The sequence below is a fragment of the Melozone crissalis genome, unplaced genomic scaffold, assembly GCF_028551555.1.
Source record: "Melozone crissalis strain CALT ecotype California unplaced genomic scaffold, PUWL_Pcris_2 ptg000004l_1, whole genome shotgun sequence".
NCBI lineage: Eukaryota > Metazoa > Chordata > Aves > Passeriformes > Passerellidae > Melozone > Melozone crissalis.
In genome coordinates this window covers 7,271,936-7,293,138 of record NW_026535782.1, presented here as the reverse complement: position 1 = coordinate 7,293,138, position 21,203 = coordinate 7,271,936, and the positions used below count along the sequence as shown (strand labels likewise).

The window sequence follows — 21,203 nt, the reverse complement described above, 5'->3', positions numbered from 1 at the left end:
GAGGTTTTTTCCCTCCAAAATATAGCTTTAGCATGAAACTCAGCAGCCTCATCATTCCTGCTCTGGGGCTCCCAGCTGTGAGCAGTGGCTGAGTCACTGCCTGGGTAAAGCTCACCAGAGCCTGGTACTAATTATGTAACAAGGGCAGCAGCAGGAAAAGGAATACACTTCCTGTAGCAACTTTCTGCAGCATGACTGAATGCCTAACAGAGCTTACATGTGCTAAACAAATACCACTCTAAGTAAATTCAGATGAAAAAAATTTAAAAAAACAAAAGTTTAAGGAAGCCTTTTTGAAGAGTGCATAGCCCAGCAGCCTAGTATCCCTGAGCCAGGATAACAAGTGCTGCCAGGATCTCAGAGACACTTTGCTTCCAGAAATGTCAGTGTCAGAATTCAGCTGACAAAGTAAGGTACTGTCAAAAGTAACACAGTGAATTTAGGGTACCCAACCACCCAAACCACTGTAGTCACTGCTGCCTTACCAAGCTACACAATAACGTTTATTTAGGTCCAACAGGAAAAAGGGGAAGAATTAAAAACAAAACAAACAAAAACCTAAACAAAGCCAAAAACAATCCAACAACAAACATTCACAATATCATCAAACAACACTAAACCACAAAAACCACTAAACCACTGTCTTGAGTACATCCAAATCTAAATTCAGCCACATTTACAGCTCAGAGATTTGAGATAATTTGGATACTTCTTGTATGCCAGCAACCAATCAGCCCAACATATACAAATACACTAAACCTGTAAAAAGAACATCGGTCAACCAAAATGTGGTTGGTGTCAACTCTTTTTAGAAAGCACACTCGTAACTAATGTTTAACTACCAGAGTCAAACTTTACTAAAAGCACAGTTTTGTGAGACAGCTGGTTTTAAAAACATTGCCAGCGGCATCGTGACATCAGCAAATGACCCAAAAATATCCACATAAAGGCACAGAAATGACAGTGGATTTCTGGTTCAAAAGTTGAAAATTCCATCTTGCAGAGCAGTAACATTATTTTTGCACACCCTCACATACAAAAAGATTTATCTGCAAAGTCAAATAAATAACTTAAAAATACAATTATTTGATGCAATTAAGTGAAATATTTTAAGAATAAGAACATGCATTCAGGAACTTCCACACATTACAACTTATCCTTGATTTCTTAAAAGCATTGATAAGTACAACAAATATATTCAGAAATAAGCAAGAAAAAAAAAGTGTTTATTCACAATAGAAAAGTAATTTTTTTGAATAGAGCAAAAAACTGATGTAATGCAAGGCTATCCAGATGACCAAAAAATTGTCAGTCATGCCAACACTAGGCTTCATTCAATTTCGTGCTCTTCAGTTAACTGCATGTTTGTTCTAGAAGTTCACTACTTCTTCCAAGCAGCCTAGTTTTTAAAAATAGGTACTATGTTATTTTTAAACGAAGTTATAAGGGTTGCCTTGTCTGCAGCAAAGAACTCGTAATTGCCTCCCTTACCCAGATTTCCCTTTCCCTTTTAAAAACCCACACATATTCACTTATGCTCCCAGCTCTTACAGCTATAGCACACAAATCACTACATGTTCATGGCAAGGTTACTGTAGCTCTGGAAATTGTTTCCATTCTTTCCCTCCATACAGAAACACTGCCTTCCCAGTTGTACATTCTCAAGTTTAGGGCAGTTGGTTGCTTTACACCTCTGAGCCACAAGTCCAGTAATTCCATTTCACCAACTCAAAATAAACAGAGTTACCAACATAAACATAGGTAAAGCTACAACCCACTTCATAAGTAATTACAGTTAAATAATAAAACAAAAGAACAGGAGGGTCAGGTCAGTTTAAAAAAAAAAATTACCAGTTGTTATTAATCATTACTGAAATTACTGCTTAGCTAACACTACTAAAATAACCAGAGACTTCACAATGAGACAAGACAGCTAAAAACAGTGTTTCAATAATCTGTGCTGAATAGTGCCTTCACTCTCTTAACTTTCAAAGCAACATTCCTGGAACAAAAACCACTGTATGAGTTTTTCTGCCACGCCTTCCAAAAAAAAAAAAAAATCAACACAAAACCCCACGTTGTATCCATAACACCCAATACACCAAGTCCCAAAGCAAACTGCAGAAAATTTCTTCATATTTGTTGTTGACTGTTTCTAATGAACAGAAGTTGCTCTGTTACAAAACAGAAGGTAGACTGTTCAAGCAGTGACTGAAAGCTCTGAGCTGGTAAATCCTAACTCTGGAGTAAGGAAAAATAACTCCCTTGCTTTATTTAGTACTGCCTGTTTTCAAACTTGCAAAACAGAAAGAAACAATGTTATCCACCTTCTCCAGTCACGCTGCTTCAGCTACTTGTTGTTTTATGTCTGAATGTCAATCCTCAATTTAATTATTTTCTTCTTGTCTCTTCATTCTATTTGCAAGGCTGCAAAATCATTCACATCAGCAGCAACAGCATCAAACAGAGACCATTTTCCATCCTTCTCTTCCTATGCAATGACACTGTATTAAGCTGCATTCTAAATCTGACTACCTTGCTGCTCTTTCTTGGCTTGAAACATTTAGTTAAAATCAGGACAATACAGGAAACTACACTAAAATTTCAGTAGGCAGCATTTTCCCCACACTGAGCCGTGCTTCAAACAGATTGTTGTTGTACAACAACACTGGATGCTCTTTTTCTGAGAGTGTTTCAGGCATAAATAAACTGAAGCATTATGAAGCATTTAATAAATATAAGCTGTCAATCCCCAAACTCTCCCCCACCCTTCCTCAATCCCACCAAAGCTGAGAAGTCTGCAAGTCTCTCATTCTTAACAACACTCTCCATGAAGTTTCAACCAGGTGCAAAACTTGGGTTATCTACAGGCCATAATCCTTTGTTCAGCTCAATGCAGGCTGACTTTCAGATGTGGTGGAGAGGGGAAAAAAAAATTAGCAAGAAAGTATTTAACATTTATATGGAATACCAGTAGAAGGCTGAAATAATTGGAGCTTAAGTAACACAAGAAGTCAAAAGAATGGGATTTATCACAGTTGACTGGTGAAATAAGTTTGGAGTTGGTACTGCTCTATCAGGGCCTAATTCAACATCCCCTGTGTGGAACATGTGGACATATACTGAAATAAACAGGTCACTGAATCCAGAAATCCACTGGAATCTGGAACCTCACAGGAAAGCCAGTTTCACACAAAAATCCACATCCCAAAGCTAGAAGAAAAAGAGGTCTCCTCTGCAATAACGCTTGTGCTTAGGGCTGAGCTGCTGCCATTTCACATGCTCAGCCTTTCATTGAGTTCAGAAGGGCTTACATGACACTATATAAATAGTGACTACAATATCCAATATATCACTGGAGATTTTAACCTAAGAGAAAGTGAAAGAGAATGCTTTGCTACCTCATCAGAAAAGCATGGGCTGGTTTCATATTCTTCACTTTTGATAACACAGAAAATAGAAAAGCCTGTGTGATTTGGTAACTGTTTAGCTTCCACACTAGGGCATGTAAGAGCTCCTTGTTGCCTAGGCTAAACAAATTCAGTGTGGAAATGCAGTCATTCTCCTGGTTTAATTGCTACTGGCATGCAGACCTTGCTGCAATAGCAAGCTTACAGTTTGGAATTACCACTAGTATTAATACTGGAACATTTCACCAAAATATTAGCTCCAGGACAGAGCACATCCATGAAACAAGTGCATCCCAGTCATGCACCACAGTGTAAACTGCACAAGACTCATGGCATACACTCTGAATAAAGTTTATAAAGACCCAATTACTTCCTTCCTACTTATATCTTTAGACAACTTCCTTCCTACTTAATGCTTTAGACAACCATTATCTATGCTGGCCCAACAGCAAGGCTAAGCACTTTCTGCTTCATGTCCTAGCTGTAGGCTTAATTTTTCATTACAGCTCAGGTTCCCTGATAAGATTACAAATCCAACCAGAAATCCAAACTATTAATGCAAAGTTACTTCACAAAAACAAACAAAACAACCACCAAAAAAAAAAAAAAAAAAAAAAAAAATCATGCAGCAAGGTGGCTCACACAAATTGAAAGCAACTATGTCCATTTTACATCTCAGGCCTGGGAGGCTGTGACTCCGTTTCTGGAACAGTTCTCTGCTGTGTGCAGCTGCTGGCCTGGGCATTGCCCTGCCAGCCTCCCTCAGCTCCAGTGCACACAAAGCAGCAACACCTGATCCTGGGATCATTTCTGTCTGCTGAATGCTTGGCCACAGCTCCTTGGGGACATAAGGTGAAGTCTGTCCTGACAAGCTGCTTCAAGGTCAAAACCCATTTCTTTTACCTTGACTCAATTAAATCAGCTCATCTTGGCAACTAATACTTCTAAATCAGGCATTTCCCAGCTGCTCTCAGAAATCATCAATGCAAATCACTTGTGGTTCATCTGCATCAGAGCTCATAGTCCCTTACACACTGGAGGTGGCACAGATGCTTTCAAATTAAGTATTCATATATTAACTGTTTCAAATTGCCTTAGAAACTTAAGTCTATGGTAATTGCCTCACTGTAGTCCTGATCTGTAAACCAACTGAGATGGTTACAGACCTGCCACAAGATTTGTGACCAAGCATCTCATTCCTCCAAGCCCTTAACATCAGACAACAGAGGAGCTTCTTTGGTTAAATGAGAGCTAAGAGGACAGTGCATGAAGGGAGTGCTCCCAAGATTTTCCAGGAGCTAAGAAGGAACTTCACCAGGAAGGGGAAAACTCTGAGTTCATATAAAATGGTGTGTGAATGGCATACTGGTAGTGCCTCAAGGCCAGGGAGGGTATTACACTGAGGCTTATATAAAGCTGTCATAATGGGTCACACATTTATTAAAAGCTACAGACAGATATATCTCTATAACAATCCATAACTTTACAGCTGTTTCAGGTAGTTTTCCTCACCAGCACCAGAGGACTGGATATTAGCACAAGCTACAAACTCTGCATTGCCAACTGCTATGAATCAGGCAGCAGCCTCCCCCACCTCTGACTTCCACCCCATGGCTGCACTCAGCTTCAACCACTCACCACCCCTGCTCTTACAGCAAAGAGGGAAAGAGGGAAAAGGGAAAAGATGTTCCACAGTAACAAAGCTCTAGCGTTTTGGGCAACCATGTTTCCACTTAAAAGAATTTTTCTTAGTACAGACAACATTTAAGGGATGGAGAAAGGAGGTAAAAGGCAGTTAATTACAGCATATGCTATGGTACCAGATATTTAGAAAGAAAAATTGAATATTTAGACAAAACTTGGTAAGGTAACTTGCGGTCTACTGAAATTGTCAGCAAGTATTAAAAAAGTCTTAAGAGGGGGTCAATAGATCAATACTTTTTTCCCTGGAATTTACAGGTTTCTCCAAAACAGGTACTTCAGACTCTTTCCAAGGCAGCCTGCTTTTACAATTTGTATCAAAGCGAGAAAACTCAGTGCTGTTTAAAGTTTTAATATTTTGCTACATCATGCTATCCAAACTGTTAATTGTATGCTTTAAGGGATTTCACCACTGAATCTGAAGAAAGGCTAAGGCAAGAAATATAGCAAAGAAGGCTCTTTCAGCTTTTAAAAAGCTCTTTAAATAAAATACTGTCAGGACTGGGTTTTTATGGAAGTTTTTTGCTATTGTTTGTGGGGGTTTTTTTAAGAAACATGACAGCTAAGCAGATAGCATGACCTTAAGATCCTCCCAGGAAAGTTTGCTTTCTCCCTGGTTTCAACTATAGACTTTGACTGCCCATGCCTTATCACTTGACTTTTGTTTACACAGAAATACAGAACTCTGTCATCAAATGAAGTGCAACTGTAATGCAGCCCTTACGTAAGCTCAATCACATGAATAATTAGCAAGGCACAGAAAACTACAAATAGCTTATTTCCCAACTCACCATGAGAGTTAACCATTTCTAGACCACTGCACCAAGGATCAGTGGCTGAAGAACGGAAAAAAGATAAACTGAAACTGTGAGAAAGATTCAGGACAGGAAGTAGGATTATGTAGCATAAATGAAAGGAGAGGATTTTTTTGACTTGGCATTTGAGGTCAGGACTGGTTTTATTTCAAATACAATCATGTTTTTAACAGTATACAAAATTAGATTCTCAATCAAATCCAGTTGACCGGGGTTACATAATATGTCAAAGTGTCAGAATGGACAAAAAAATTATACAATCTTTTCTATCTTTCCTATACTGCCATCCTCATCTCAAGGTATCACAGAGTTTTCAGTTCAGAGAAACAAGACTGCAGCCCTCTGCTCCCTGGCAGCCATTGCAGTGCATTAAGTTGTTTATCTCTGATCTGCAGCAGCAGTGCTGGCAGAGAGGTGTTGGCAGAGGGGTCTTGCAACAGCAGCAACAATGGAGCAACACAAAGACTCGGCAGCTGAAAAACAGTCCAACAGTGACACTCCACCTAAAACTTGTTGACAAAGCAGAAACTACTTCAGTACCTCTAGCAATTCTTGCTGGGGCTTTAAAAAAACCCAAAAATCCACACCACAATGAAATCTGATATGTGTAGTCCTTGGTTATCTACCTTAGCTAACAATTTAAACTAACTAGACCAAGACTCAAATGCAAAAAAATAGGCCAAAAAATAGCTTTTCCTTTTTAAAAGACAAAGCCCTACACCCCACAAGAGAGTCCCTTGTGTCATCTGTAGCTCTCTTCTAATTTTTGCATCAGTCACAAGCATAGTGAACTGAGCAAGTCAAGTATGCAATGGCACATAACAAGGATATCCAGAAAGACTCATGCATTTGGTGAACAATTTCTGGCTGTCTTTGAACCTTTCAGACTTCACCATGAAACTGCAAAGTCCATGGCTCTACACTATCCTGGCATCCCTATCCAGCTGTGGAGGACTCAAGGGAGAACTCAGAATGTCCATTTCTTTTGGAAACAGAACTTCTCAGCTATCTCCAAAGTGACTGAAGACATGCCATACCCTTGTGCTCCAATCATACCTAGATCAGTAAGCTGTAGGCGTCTCCTCAGCACTGAATGAACACTCACAAGACAGGCTCATTGTTACTCCAACACCACAGCTGGCCCTATAAACAGCAGTGGACCTCCAACTCTGGGTATTTTAACCCTGTACTGAAGAAAAATATCTAAAACAAGTCACACAGATAATTTAATTATTTCCAGTCTTGGAAGTGAAGTGGCCCGTGTCCCCTAACCACGGATTAGCTCAGCCTGGCACACAGAAGCAAGGACCCATAAAAGGTCTATGGCAGCACCCACCCTGACACACAGGAGTGCACCCAGAGGATTCCCAGCACTGGTAACAGCTGCAGCAGAGACAGACCCCTTCAACACAAAAGTATCTCCTACATTTTATTTCTTTATTATCAGGACAGAAAAATAACATGATCTCAATTCAAGTTACTTGTGAGCAAAGGAGAGGACCTCGTACACATTTGCTGTGCTGGAGTGACCATCCCCCTCTACACCAAGAAGGTGGCAAAAGAAGAGAGCAACTTTTACAGCAGTGCAGTACATGGCAAACATTCTGTCCCACTGGATATTCCCTGGACAGACATACAGTCTTGAACAAAGGAAGTCTTCTTAAGGTGAAAACTGCATGTATAAATTAAAGAATACACATATAAAAAGAGCATTAGTCTGCCCAGCTAGACTACAATCAGTCATATTTCCTTGACATATCTGGTAAAACTTAGAAGTCAGCAGCATTTCCTAGCTACAATCTGAGAAATCAAAAGCATATAAATTCAAGAGACACAGATGTGAGCTTTGAAGCATTTTATTCAGTCTACCAATACATTCCTCTCTTTTAAACAGATTGAACTTCAACCAGACAGCTCTTACACATACTAGGCAGATATCCAGCAATACAAACCAAACTGAATGTGAACTTTGCCCAGCACTCCACATGCATTTTATGAATACACAAATCTAAATAAATAAATCGAGTGAAAAAATCTGTTCTTCATATGCAAGACAGAAACTGATAATGCACAAATTAAAAATAATTTCAAAAGAAATTATTTGGAAAGAGAGTCAATGCTTTGGGTTGTATTCACAACAATATCACATGCTTCATGGGATAAATCACTGACTATTGCACACATTTCTTTCTCCCATACAGACGATTCTGTCTGAACAAGCCAGAAGAACTGAAAGAATGAAACATGAACTGTCTCAGGACAGGGAAAGAGATTACTCTATGAGATGGCTGAGAAGAGTGCATCTGAAAAGTAAAGACACATTAAACAATGATGGAGGGTAATTATTCCCATCAGTCAGCTCAGTCAAAATAATGAGTAAGCTTGAACTGTGGCAGAGAAAATGTAGACAGTGAGCAGCACATATTCCTGCAGGGAAAAAAAAGACTGTTAGCCCAACCTGATCACAGTCCAAATGCTTTCACAGCTGCAGTATCACATTTACCATGAAACGGTCTTCAAAAAGGTAGTGGTGGGTCATATGAGGAGAAAGAATAGACTTTACACAGAAAGAGTACAGCAAGCATGCAAACAAACAACAAAAGCCTCCAGTACTTCACCCTGTGATGCTTACAACACATTATCTCCTAATAGCAGCCTTATCACCAGCACCACTAGATGACTGTGAGTCCCCCAGGAATCTGATCTATCATATTCAGAACTCAGCTGGAGAAGAGGCTGCACCCCCTTTGCTGAAGGTGTCCCCCACATCTCTCCTTTCCAACAGACCATAGGCACAGAGCTCTTCAGTATCTTCTTGGCTTCCAGGCCTTGTCTCCTCTCTGTCGGTGCAGAAGAGAGGATTACAAAGACAAAAGGCCCAAGCTCCTTTCCAAGGTTCACACTGGGAAGACAAGAGGCACTGGTCACAAAATAAAGCAAGAGATTTCCCAGTTCATCTCCGTTCTCGGCCTGTCGTCTCTGCCTGGTCAGGCGTAGGATGGCCTTGGGACAACCCGCACTCCAAGGGACGAGAGCGCTCTTCAGATTTTTCAGTCTTCAATATTGTTTAGTAATTCTTATCTACAAAGTTGTCTCCCAGCCTGACAGAGGTCTGCCCAGCAAGACAGCCATGGGCACACTGACCTCCCACCGGGCGGTCATCTATTTTTATACTAAAAACTACATATAAGATATTTACCTTTACCTTTCAATACCTTTTACCCTTATTAACAAGTGCAGATTTAATGTGAACCAATCCCAAAGTGCCAGCATCACCATCAAAGATGGATGACAAGAAGAACAGGAGAAGGACAGGGCACGCCCTAATTCCTCCATCTTGTCTCCCAAAACCCCCCCTGTACCAAGATCCCAAAACCCGTGTTTTCACCCTGTAAATAATCAATTCCTTCACCACTTATCCCCAAGTGATCCTCCCGTCCTCATATAGGTGGCACATCCCGTGCAGGGTCAAAATCCAACCACCAAGCACTTCTGGAAAGGTTCCAGGATTTCCGAGCCCCCCAAGGGTTACCTCGGCAACTCTGGACATCAGGAGTGATGTGCTGAGTTCCCACAAGTTCGGGATAAGGAAGAAATCTGACCACCAAAAATCAGAACAGTCAAGTACTGGTTGCCCAGAGACACTGATGAATCTCTGTCTCAGAGGTTTTTCCTAGAACCTAACTTTGACAGAGCCTTGCAAAACCTCACCTGAATTTAGTTTTAACAATGCTTTGAGGGGGAGGCTGGATCGGATGACCTCCTGAGGTCCCTTCAAACTTGGATTAATCTAGGCTTACCCTCCCAAATCAGTAAGGCTTTACTGTTCATGTGGACATTGTCACACCCCTGTGAACACATTCTGACATTTGAATGGGATCATTCAATTGTGCTGAATTCAGGTCCTGGCACCCCACATGCAGCTTCACAGAGTTACAGACATTTGGGGTGGAAAAAACCTCTGAATGTCAGAGTTTATTCACCCACTCCACCTCTCTGGACCAAAGTATTAACTAATTAACCAATTAATTAATTCAAGATTTAATTAAATATTTAATTTAAATATTAACCAATTAATCCAAAATCTTCCTGGCAGTTACCAGTCTGAATTGTTTTGAAGAGTTTCCTGTATGGACAATTTCACATCTCCATAGACAAAACACAGGTTTATTTCCCTCCCTGTTCATTCCACAATATCTATCCTTACAATGGATAAATATTTTCTCCTCTCTTGTACTTTTCTTACTGAAATTTAAATCTACTACACTTTATTGACTTCACCTAGAGCATAAAGAACATTTTATTCCCTTCCACTCCATACTTGACTCTTGGTATTTTAGGATGTGCCTTACAAATCTTCACTCCTCATATCTCACATGGAACCAGACATGTTTTCTAGACAAAGAGCCCTTTCCTGCCTTTTTCAATTCCTTTTAGCCCATATTTTTTGTGAGCAGCAGGACACAATGCCTACCACTAGACATCAGCAGTACAGAACAAAAAGTTATTTCTTCGCTCTTTTGTAAAGGCTTCAGGTTCTACATACACTGAGTTTCTTCTTTTGCTCCACTGCAACACTGCTGTTCCACACTCATGAATAATGTGTGCATTCCTCAAACATTTGCCTACAGCAGCAGCAGAGAGTGCATCAGCCCTTTGTTGTTAATCAAGTATCTCCCAAGATGTAGGTCAGCAACACTCTATGCAAGTTCCCTCTTCCTGAGGAGGCATTTCCACGCTCAGCATCCTGAGAGCTGGAAATCAACAGGAGCAGGGCCAGCTCTGTTCTGGGGACTGCAAGCACAGAACAAAGCTAGTTTGAAAATTTGAAAATCTCAGCTGTGCAATGTTTCTTGGAGGTCCCTTCCAACCTTGACAAGCCTATGATTCCTCTTCAGGGCCTACCAGGGCTACACTTGTTGACATTTAGAGAACAATGAGAAGTCCATCTGTTCCTACAAGCTTTGCAAACAACAACAATGAAATAGATCTACAGCAACATTTTAAAATGCAGAGCCAAGACAGTGGGTTGACTGGCCAATGTAGATCGCTTTGAAGATTGTGTGAGGAAGACAAAGAAAGAAAAAGAGCAAACAAAAAAAAAATGACATCCATAAAACAAAAAACTGAAACAATGAATCAAACAAACAAATATTAAAGAACCCCACAGACACACCCCTCAAGAGCAAATTCAATTCAGCCCCAATTCAAACAAAACCCTTTCAGGAGTACAAAAATAAAAAAGAACATTAATTGTACTAAAGTTTAACTGTCAAATAGTTTGCTTGCAAATACCAATTCAGTCCTATCTCTCATCCCATTTTTGGAGCTTACTGAACACCGATCCACTTTTGCTGAACTCAGAGTTCTGCTTGTAAAGATCAGAATGGCAATTTTACTGTTCCTGAGTGATGGGCTGACTGATCAGATTAGACAGAAGCATAAGCTGCACTCTAAGTGATATAGATTGAACAGGTGGCCTCCCTCTGATCTACAGCCTCTTCAAACACAAGCAGAATCCTTCTTGTTTCAATCACCTCTAGAAAATATGCACTCAGATACTTAGCTATCCTTAGCATGATATAAAAATATTTTTCTGGTCTTTAATGTATTTCAAATAGCTTGCTCCTAAAGACATCAGCCTTTCCCAAATACACCAGTAATTTACATGCATGATATAATTTTAACTAAAAAAAATACAAATAAATAAATAAAAAATAAAAATAAATAGATGTTATCAACATCTATAGTCTACAAAGTAATATGTATGGATAATAATTTTAAGGAAAAATTCAAAGGCTTTATATTATAGAGAGAGAGTTTAAAAATTATTTCACATGTACTTAAAGATTAGACTTCAGAAAGAATACATTTGAGACTAGGGAATGAAATAAACCTTACCTGGGCAACTTATGCAGAGTGACAACTAAAGCAATATATTGTTTGCTTAGTAGGTAAAAAAAAAAAGCAGTCAGCTACTTCCTCCAGATCAAAGTGTCTGGTACAGGCACAATTTTTTTTACTCTTCACAGAAATTAGTGGAGAGGAGAGGGAGAAACAAAGCCATATACAGAATTTTTAACAGTAAGACTTCTCATGGAAGGTAATGACTAACTCAGGTGTTTTAGCAGAGTTGGTTTTCTCATGATATTACATCATGTATTATTTATATCGTGTTTACTTTGAAGCTACGTCTTTGGCCTGAGGATCTTATGACATAATTCTAAGATGACAATAAACAAAGTGCCAGGGGAGCATGGGGAAGGAAAAGCAGGAAAAGAATATTAAAAAAAAAAGACAGATATTACTATCTGCACTCATACCCCTCTTGTATTCTCATACAGGTGGAGATGGGCACACAGGGATGGTGTCCTATGACAGAATCAAGCACAAAATAAGACAGAGGCACTGCTGCAGTTGGTAAATCAATACCACAGAGAGTGATTAGCAACTCTAGGACCCTGGGATAATGAGCTACTCAGAATGACATAAAAGGTCTCTGGACTCATCTCCCAGTTAGTCCCATGCTTCAGGAAAAAATGTCCAACAAAATGAACGCTGAGGATTACTGACTTTGTATTTCAAAGTTAATTAAGTAAGTATTTTGAATAAAATATATACACACACATCTTAAGTCTACCTTTCTATCACTTTATTCCAAGAAGTCTCACAGACAACATGGTACCAAACACTTAAAGGAACCCAGATACACCACTTTCTACATTTCATGCAATATTAGATGTTTTACTATGCATGAGAAATTTCCTAGCAAACCTGCTAGCAACTCTAAAATTATACAAGACTGTATTTCATCATTTGCAATGTATTTCTAGAGGATAAACTCTTCTTTTGTACTTTAAGCCTTTTATAAATGATTTGCATAACTTCTTAAACAACACTGCTAACAAATCCTGTATTTAATATAGTTTCTTGACTGACATTAGTACTTCACAGCTATGCAGCTTCCCAGCTTAATATGTCACCTTAAATTTGTTTTAGCAGTATTAAGCAAAGGATAACTAACATAATTATAAATGGAAAGAAAAAAACAGCTCATTGAAAAAATACACCACTTAAAGATAATAACCAAGAGGTTGGAGAATTGACTCAAGATGTGGAATACCTTTTTTCAAGGCCCCAGTTGAGATTAGACCCAGTACACAGAGAAACTTGTTTGATCAAACTCTTCCATTATCAAAAGAGAACACTGCAGAAAAGATAAAGTGTCAGACTTTGAGATGTCTCACAAAAGGGAAACATTTTCTGTCTAGTTCTATTATCAATAACATTCCATGTGTTCAGCTCTGGTAGCTGAACTGGTAATGCCACAGCATGCTGCACTCCTGTAACTCTCACTCACATTGAAAACACTGCTTTACTCATGCTTTTACAGGATCAGTTATGCTGAACATAAAGGGAAGGGCAAATAAGTATCCTTCAAAGCTACAATATCCAAGAGGAAGCATTTCAAGAAACCTGGAGTATTTGAAAGTTACTATGGAAAGATTACATTAAATCTAAAATGTCCTGCAAAGAGACAGTTATTTGCTAACCAACTGAACCCTGCAGAGTTCCTACAGCAGCATAAATGCAGGAGCCAACAGTGAGACACTAAACTACCTAGACAACAAATCCTTTTTTAAATTCAACAATGGAAGTGCACTGTTCAATTTGAATGCCTCTAAATTGCTGTGTGTAGTCAAACAATCACAACCTTTTACTGAGGTCTTGTTGCTCTCAGCTTTCTGTGTTGGAGCTCCAGAGCAAACAGGCTCAAGGGATAAGTCATGCACCTTTGTTAGGTAGAGTTAAACATGCTTAAAGGGTGCACTGTCCCAACCAGCATTTGACAGCTGATTTAAAGAAAAAGAAAATTTCTTTACACAGAAAAATAATTATTCCAGCAGTGGCCAACTCTACCAAATCTGCTGAGGGTACTACTAGAATAAAGGAACAGATGGCACTCGCTCCTCACTCTTTATTTCCATTCAGATTCTATTCAGGAAATATTTAATGCTCATCAATTATAATATGTGAATCAGCAGGTTTTCACATTTTAGAATACATTTTGCATGTTTTGTTTCTCTATGCATCAAACTCACTGTGACACTAACCTTATCTTCTCAATATTCTCCATTTGTATCTTGTTGCTATAAAACAGATCAAACAAGACCATTTTTGAAAAATAAGGCAGCATTTCTCCCCTTACACTGGATCAGATATATTTCACCAGGGAAAAGTGGAAATTAACACAGAACTAAAAAAAAAAAAAAAAAAAAAAAAAAAAAAAAAAAAAAAAAAAAAAAAAAATCAAGGAAGAATAGGAAGAAAGTGAACAAAAATTTAAAATTATTCAAGAGAAGAGAAAGAGAGCATAATAAAAAGGCACAGTTCATGTAGTTACTCTTGCTAGACTTGTTCAGATTTGGTTTGATTTCTAATTAAACTTTCTTGCTCACAGTTCAAGTGACACTTCTCAAAGAAGTGTTTTACATGGAAATAATATTAGCACAACAAAAAATTCTCTAGCCACCACAGATATTTAGTATTCTGCTGTATTTTCTTTAAAATAAAAAAAGCACCTAAAGTTGCTTGATTTTGCCAGCAGTAGTCAGGCAACCTAACATGAAAGCAGGAATTCCAACAGCCATCTCTGAGTGGGCAGCAAGGGCAATCTATAAAAAAGGCTTAAAGCAAATCAAGGGAAAGCAGGGAAAGCAGAGGGAGGGAGCAGGGCTCTCTTGATCACATGCACAAGGGTCATTCAACAACTACAGAAGAATTTACAGATGTCACACAGTAAACCTGAAAATGTGAAGCCCAAAGTTCAGTAATAAAGGAATGTCTAGGCCAACAGATCATAAGTAGTAAAGAAAACACCATTAAATGGAAATTAGTGACTAACTCAATGGTTTTTTAAAGCAAAGTAAACTCCCAAGTCTTCTACAAACTTTGGGAAGTGACAAGTTAAAAATATAATTGATCCAAAAGCATGAGCAGACTGCTGAGGTACACCAACCACTGCTTTTTCTTGTTCCTAAATTCAAGATACCCATCTTTGGCAATGAATATGTGGCACTAAGGGAAAGGTCCAAGTAGGATTTCTTTCCCCTCCATCCAAGAATGAGTTTGTGTTTACAACACGAGTGGTGAAAAGGGAAGTTTATTTCCTAGAAAGCAAGATCACAGATTTCAGCCTGCCCCAAGCAATATCAGTAACGGATGATCGAGTCAGATATTATGAAACCAGAATTCATTCAGCAGCAGATGGTGCCCTGTCCTTTCTTCAGCTAAAATGCAAAACATACCAACGGGGTAAAGTTTCAGAGAAGGACAAGGGGATGTTTGTGTAAGTCAGAGAGCAAAGAAAAACATCAAAACTAACAAAAAGATCTGAAACAGAAGCTTTCCATTAACAGATTCCATGCACAAGAGTTATTTCCCAACAGCTTGCTATTTAATGCTGCTGATAATTTCTCTTTTATTATGTGGGGCATTCTTGTGTACTTACAGATTTCTGAACTTCATTAACATGGTTACATATTTTTTCCCAAAAAACCTTTAACAGCTGATTACAGATCAGAAATAAATACTATCTATTTAAATGAAAAGTTTGGTCCATTCTAAGGAACCAAGGGACAGTACTGTAGTCAATTGCTGTTGCTTATCTGGTTACAGAATGATTTATGAGGATGCTTAGCACTGTATGGGAAGCATGAAATTAGTATCTCCAGAGCTTAAAATATATACCACAGCATACATGTCCATTCATCTAGCATCTGAGGTGCTGTTCATGGTGGGAAGCTCTAACACATCTGTAACTGCCTGCACAACAGCAGCCCAAGAAAGAAAATCAATCTCAGCTGCCATCAAAGTGCTTCAAAACATGCTTGTCTAAAAAGGACAGGTTCCTTTCACTCTGTTCCTTCTTTCCTAGTGTATCTAACAACAGCTGGATCTAGCACAGAGGAAAACAGCCTCACTGTTTTCAACAAAAAAGAAAGTGTTTAAAAAGAAAAATGATGTAAAAATGTGAAAAGGTAGAGGGAGGCATGACAACAAAGAGCAGATTCCATACGGGGAGGGAAAAAACCCACAGAGAAACTAGTGAAGTAGGGAAAAAAACCCTACACAGGACAACCTGATCACACAGTTCAACAACGGGGGGTATGAAAAGAATTCCATACCAAAGCTTTGCAATGGGAAGCTAAATTTGCAATGGATGAACATATTCTACTTGTGTAATCAAAAGTCAAAACTGTATCCCAATGCCATGCCACAGTAAGCTTTAGTTGTAAAAAGCTCTAATCTCCACTAAACTGAATTAGTAACCAATGCGTTTTTCCAGCTTACTTCATCTCCCTTTTGGAGTGTGCTTTTAATTCATCAGCTGCACTTATTACTTCTACTGTTACCAAAAACATTTACCTGTAGACCCACTACATTTTGCACACACTTTCCATACTTGGCAAATATCAACATTTCACTTTTGTGAAGCAGTGTCACAACATGTTGCAGACACCCAGGGTGGGTATGAAAAAGAATATTTTTAGACATCTTAAGGCAGAACTGGGTACCCAGATCCCAGAGCCTCTCTACACATGTGAGGAGGAATACAGCAACACTCCTGTTCCTCACTTGAGGGATGAAACAAAGCAGATTGTCAATCACAGCAGATGAAGCAGCACCAGTGAGGCACTTTTACCAAAGCAGGGAGGAGGGGAGATACACACAGGCACACTGAGGACGATGAGAAGTGGAAACTTCAACTACTCTGTTCTTTAAACATGCCTGATTATGAAACACCATCCCCTGAAGCTTCTGTGTTCTGCCCATTAACACAGTTTCAGCTGGGCTCCATCTTTCACGAGAACGTGCCCAATGCCAAAGCTCTTCAGCTTCACCAACTGGTAATGCAAGTTCTTTTATTGTCCACTCCCCCTGAGGTGTCACCCAAGCATGTCAGTGACCATCTCTCAGAGTGACCATCTTCTCTTGACTATTGGTCAGCTAGTACAGCAATTCATCTTTTCACACTGGACTTGTTTTCTTCTTCTGTTTTAATACAGCATCTCTAACAAATCAACATTGAAACTTATTATCTGTACATCCAGGACCTTCACTCACTCCCAGTGGATCAAGGCCATCTTTCCCCTTTGAAGGGCTAGAGGACAGACATTTCCTTCAAGCTCTGCACTGTAATTTGGATCCTGTTATGGAGAAGACACAACAGACACTCTTCCCTGCTTTATCAGGTACAGTCCTCCATACAAGACTTCTGGTCATACCTATCCAAACATTACTGTTCTCCAGAAGTTCTTTGGCTCAACATGAATCCAAAAATGCAAAGGACTGAAATGCAACTTTGATTTCTTAGATCACCACTGCTAGAACATCCTAAAATGGCCCTAAGCCACATGGAGCAAGGACAGGCACCAACTGCTGGAGCCATTTCAATTCCTGCAATCCAGCTCAGGTCTGGTTGGTAAAAGGGTAAAAGTAACTGCACACTTCTTGGGTGACCCATCCAGCCCCTTGCATGGGTGATACAAAAGCTCTGAAGTGCACTAACAGACCTAGACCACTGGCTGTTGAGGATCTAAGGTGAGAACTTCATCCACCCAACACATCACAAGCCTACACGCTGTATTTTGCTGGTGGACAACACTGAAGTTGCAAGAGACAAGAGCTAGAAACTACAATCTACATCCTTTTGTGAACTTGAAACAGTTGCCTATGATGTTGATAACATTTCATAGCCTTCTTGTCAGAAGTTAGTCTTCATATGCTGAAAAGACACTTGAAAAAGGAAGAGAAATTTTAGACTTACAAAAATGATAGTTTTTCACATTTAAAAGAAAGTTCTCTCATCAGATGACTGTCATCTATCATGGGAGCTCTCTGATTTTATGTGAAAAGACACTACACACAGCCAGAGTGCAAAGCTCTTTGCCAAAGTTGCACACCATCATCCACAAAGTCCACAAGTCTTTCAGTGGTCAGTGACTAGAGAGAAATCTTAATTGGGGAATTTAACATTAGTTTCTGGATTATCTGCCAAACTATTTCCAGCTTTCATGCTTCACTAAACTGGAGCTCATCAGTCACAAACCCATGATTACACTGAAGAAAATGGAGAGCAATTAGCATACAAGATGATAGCTTAAAGCTGGTGCTAATTGGAAAGAACGAAGTATTTTTCATTCCTGTTGGATACAATTAGGTGAGACAACCAGGTTCTGGAAAAACAATTTGCTAAACAATTTCAGTGATGTCTACTCTGTAACCTATGTTTAAAGTCTAAGCAAATTCATGCCTTTGCAGTGTATCTTGCAACCATGGGGCTTGCAAACTAAAAGCTGGTCCAGCTGTAGAGAGAGCCTTGCTCAGAAACACACATACAAAACACAACAACTAATTCATCACAACTGTGGAGATCATTACTGAACTGAGCTCAAGTTGCCAAAAAGAGCTGAAGAGCAAAACCAACAAGGAAACAGAATATAATGCTCATAATGCATGGTACAGCATGGCACCAATCCACACTGAGATGCAAAATCAGTTGAATTATAGGACTGCACAAAATACACAATCAGAAATAAAAGAAAACCATCTACAAAGAGCTACTGGTGCAAAAACAATTATTGTGCATGCTTTTGTTCCTAAGTGCTAAACAGAGAGGAGAAAATCTTGTACATGAATAGTTAATTTGCCAAAAGGAAGAAAGCAGACAGGAGGAAAAATGCAATCCTTCATTATTAGAGAACTGCATTCAGGCACAAAATGTTAGTTAGACAATTATACTGCAGAAATATACCTTATAACATTAGGGATTTGTTGTCAAAAACTACAGCTGGGTGACTTTCATTTACTTCTACAAACTCTTTACCATATATTACTCCTAATCTATTTACCACACACCTACAATTATAAATGGATCTCCACCAGTAGGTTTTTTATTTAATTCCAAGCTGCAACAAACCTCTGCATTTGTAAATGAAGTTCTACATCACTATTTCTTTTGGCCCAGAACATATTTAATATTTTCTTCAAATGAGAGAGCAGTCTGTAAACCTGTAACACACCCTGTTTTTAGGATCACACCTATCTCATATTTTCCTTTTTAAAAATACAGCCTAATTATGCTTTAGACTAGTACCTCCCTGAACATTATGTGAAAAATGCTTCAACAGACAGCATTCACAAAAGCATCTCTCCCAACAGAAAACGCTGCTGCAATCAGACTTTAAAGAACAACTGCAGCATACACATCACGTTAGCAGGCAGGGGTGGTGCTTCTCTGTTTACTGGAAATGTTATTGCACCGCTCCCCCAACTCCATGTACCAACAATAGCACACAGTAACATCGCTTATTTCTGCATCCTTCAGAGAAAACAAAACAAAGCTAATAAATCACCTTCTTCATCTTCCCGAACACCCCTTGAATTCTCTAATGCAAGACTGTCCAAGGAGCCACTGAGACAAATAGACCTTCTCCTAAGGTTTGATTTCTTGTGTTGTAATATTCCAAGTGTGTCAGCATAAAGAAACTTCTTAAAAGTAAAGAAATAAACCGACAGTATCACAAATAAATCCCAAATATTGAAGTAACTATACATAAACAGACATAGATATATGCACATATACATGTATTTCTCCTCATGCTTCAATCATGTAAAGACATCTTGAAAACTGAAGCATCCACAGGCCAAATTGGAAGCTCTTCAAACAATAAAATAGTATTTTCACGTAGAAAACCGAGAAGAGCCAAGAGCTCGCTGATGAATAGCAGATTTTTATCTCTGATTAAAGAGCAATTTGAATTAACTGATGTTTATAAAATTATTTAAGCTCCACTCCCATCATGACTTCTACATACACCTAATTCCTATGTAGTGCGAGCAGCCCTATGGGAGTCCATCCCTCTGGTATGTGAGGTTAGACACAGCCTCCGCGGGATAAAAGCCTTTATCCTTCTAAAAATACCAGCGCGTCTCCTAAAGCTCCGTGATGCAAACAGCATCGCCACAGTCCAGGGGCTGCTCTGCTTCCATGAGTAAGCACTACCAGCACTAGGCTATAATTAGTTGGGAGTATTTTTAGGGTCACTGCTCAAAATCAGAGAGAAATGACTGAGAAAGACCTCAGAATGGTGGGGGGTTGGGGGGGGGGGGGGGGGGGGGGTTCCCCTCTGGCTATTTCCTACTGCTGTGAGGAAAAAGCGGCTCGGCAGGGGCCGAGGGGAGGCGATCCCCTCTCCGCAGGGAAGATGTGCCGGGCTGCCGTCCCCGGCCGGGTGGGCGCTGGGAACGGCCCCGCCGCCCGCCCCCGGCCCGCAGCAGCGCCGCTTACCTGACCGCCACCCGCACCGAGCTCTCGTCCGGGCCGCCCGACATGGTGCCAAGGGCCAGGGGCGGCCGCAGCCGCGCCGGGAGCTCCGCCGGGCCGCGGAGGAGGTGGGGGCACTGCTGCGGCTCCCCCTCACCTCCTCCTCCTGCTCCGCCACCTCCTCTCTCCAGCCATTTTAGGTGACTGAATGAATAGGTAGGAGCCGCGGCAGTGCAGGGCGGTTCGCACCGCTCCTCCTCCTCCTCCTCCCCCCGCCCCGCTCCGGCCCGGCCCCTCCAGCGCCTGGGCAGGGAGCGCTGTCAGTCAGCCACCGGCGGGCCGAGCCACGGCCCCGGTCACCGACCGGCCCCCGCCCGCCGGGCCCGCCCGCTGCAGCCGCAGTGCGTCAGCGGCCCCGCCCCGGGCAGCCGCCAGCGCGGGGAGACAGCGGGTGTGAGGGCACGGAGCTCCCGACAGACAGACACCCGGAGACACACACACAGACATCCAGACACACAGACACCGCCTCCTCGACACGAACCCCTTCTCCACATGCCCCCTTCACACCCACCCACGCCTCCTGAGGGCCGTGTCTCCACGCGCACCTGTTCGTTATGTGGGCACACGCTGCTCGCGTTTGCCTTTCCGCGGCACGCACCCGGTGCTCGCACAGCTCCCCTCACGCCCATGAAGGCTCGGCACACTCGCCCTGCCCGTTCCCTGTGCGCTGGCAGCTGTGGGCGCTCACGGCGCCTTGCAGGTGCCGGGCCACTCGTGCCTGTTCCCCGGGCTCGCAGGGGCACACGCGTGGCGCTGCCCGCCTGCTGCAGCGCTGCACACGCACAGCTCGTCCCCACACGCCTCTGTGCTCACAACAACACGCTCGGCTCTTGCACACACAACGCACACGGGCTCTGCACCAGCTTCCGAGGCCTCTCTCCCGGGAGA

The 21,203-nt window shown here is 40.9% G+C and overlaps 1 protein-coding gene across 4 annotated transcripts in view; it reads right to left on the bottom strand.

The window, feature by feature from the left end:
* The window catches only part of KIF21A (kinesin family member 21A), an 86,549-nt gene extending 65,981 nt beyond the window's left edge, over positions 1 to 20,568 (bottom strand). Inside the window, exon 1 of one of the 4 annotated variants that reach the window (XM_054280948.1) lies at positions 20,280 to 20,568. In XM_054280948.1, coding sequence (XP_054136923.1) covers positions 20,280 to 20,323 — 44 coding nt within the window. In that variant the 5' untranslated portion in view covers positions 20,324 to 20,568. The remainder of the gene's footprint in view (positions 1 to 20,279) is intronic. The other 3 variants (XM_054280940.1, XM_054280922.1, XM_054280930.1) reach the window with 3 other exon arrangements.
* Between the last annotated feature and the right edge of the window lie 635 nt (positions 20,569 to 21,203).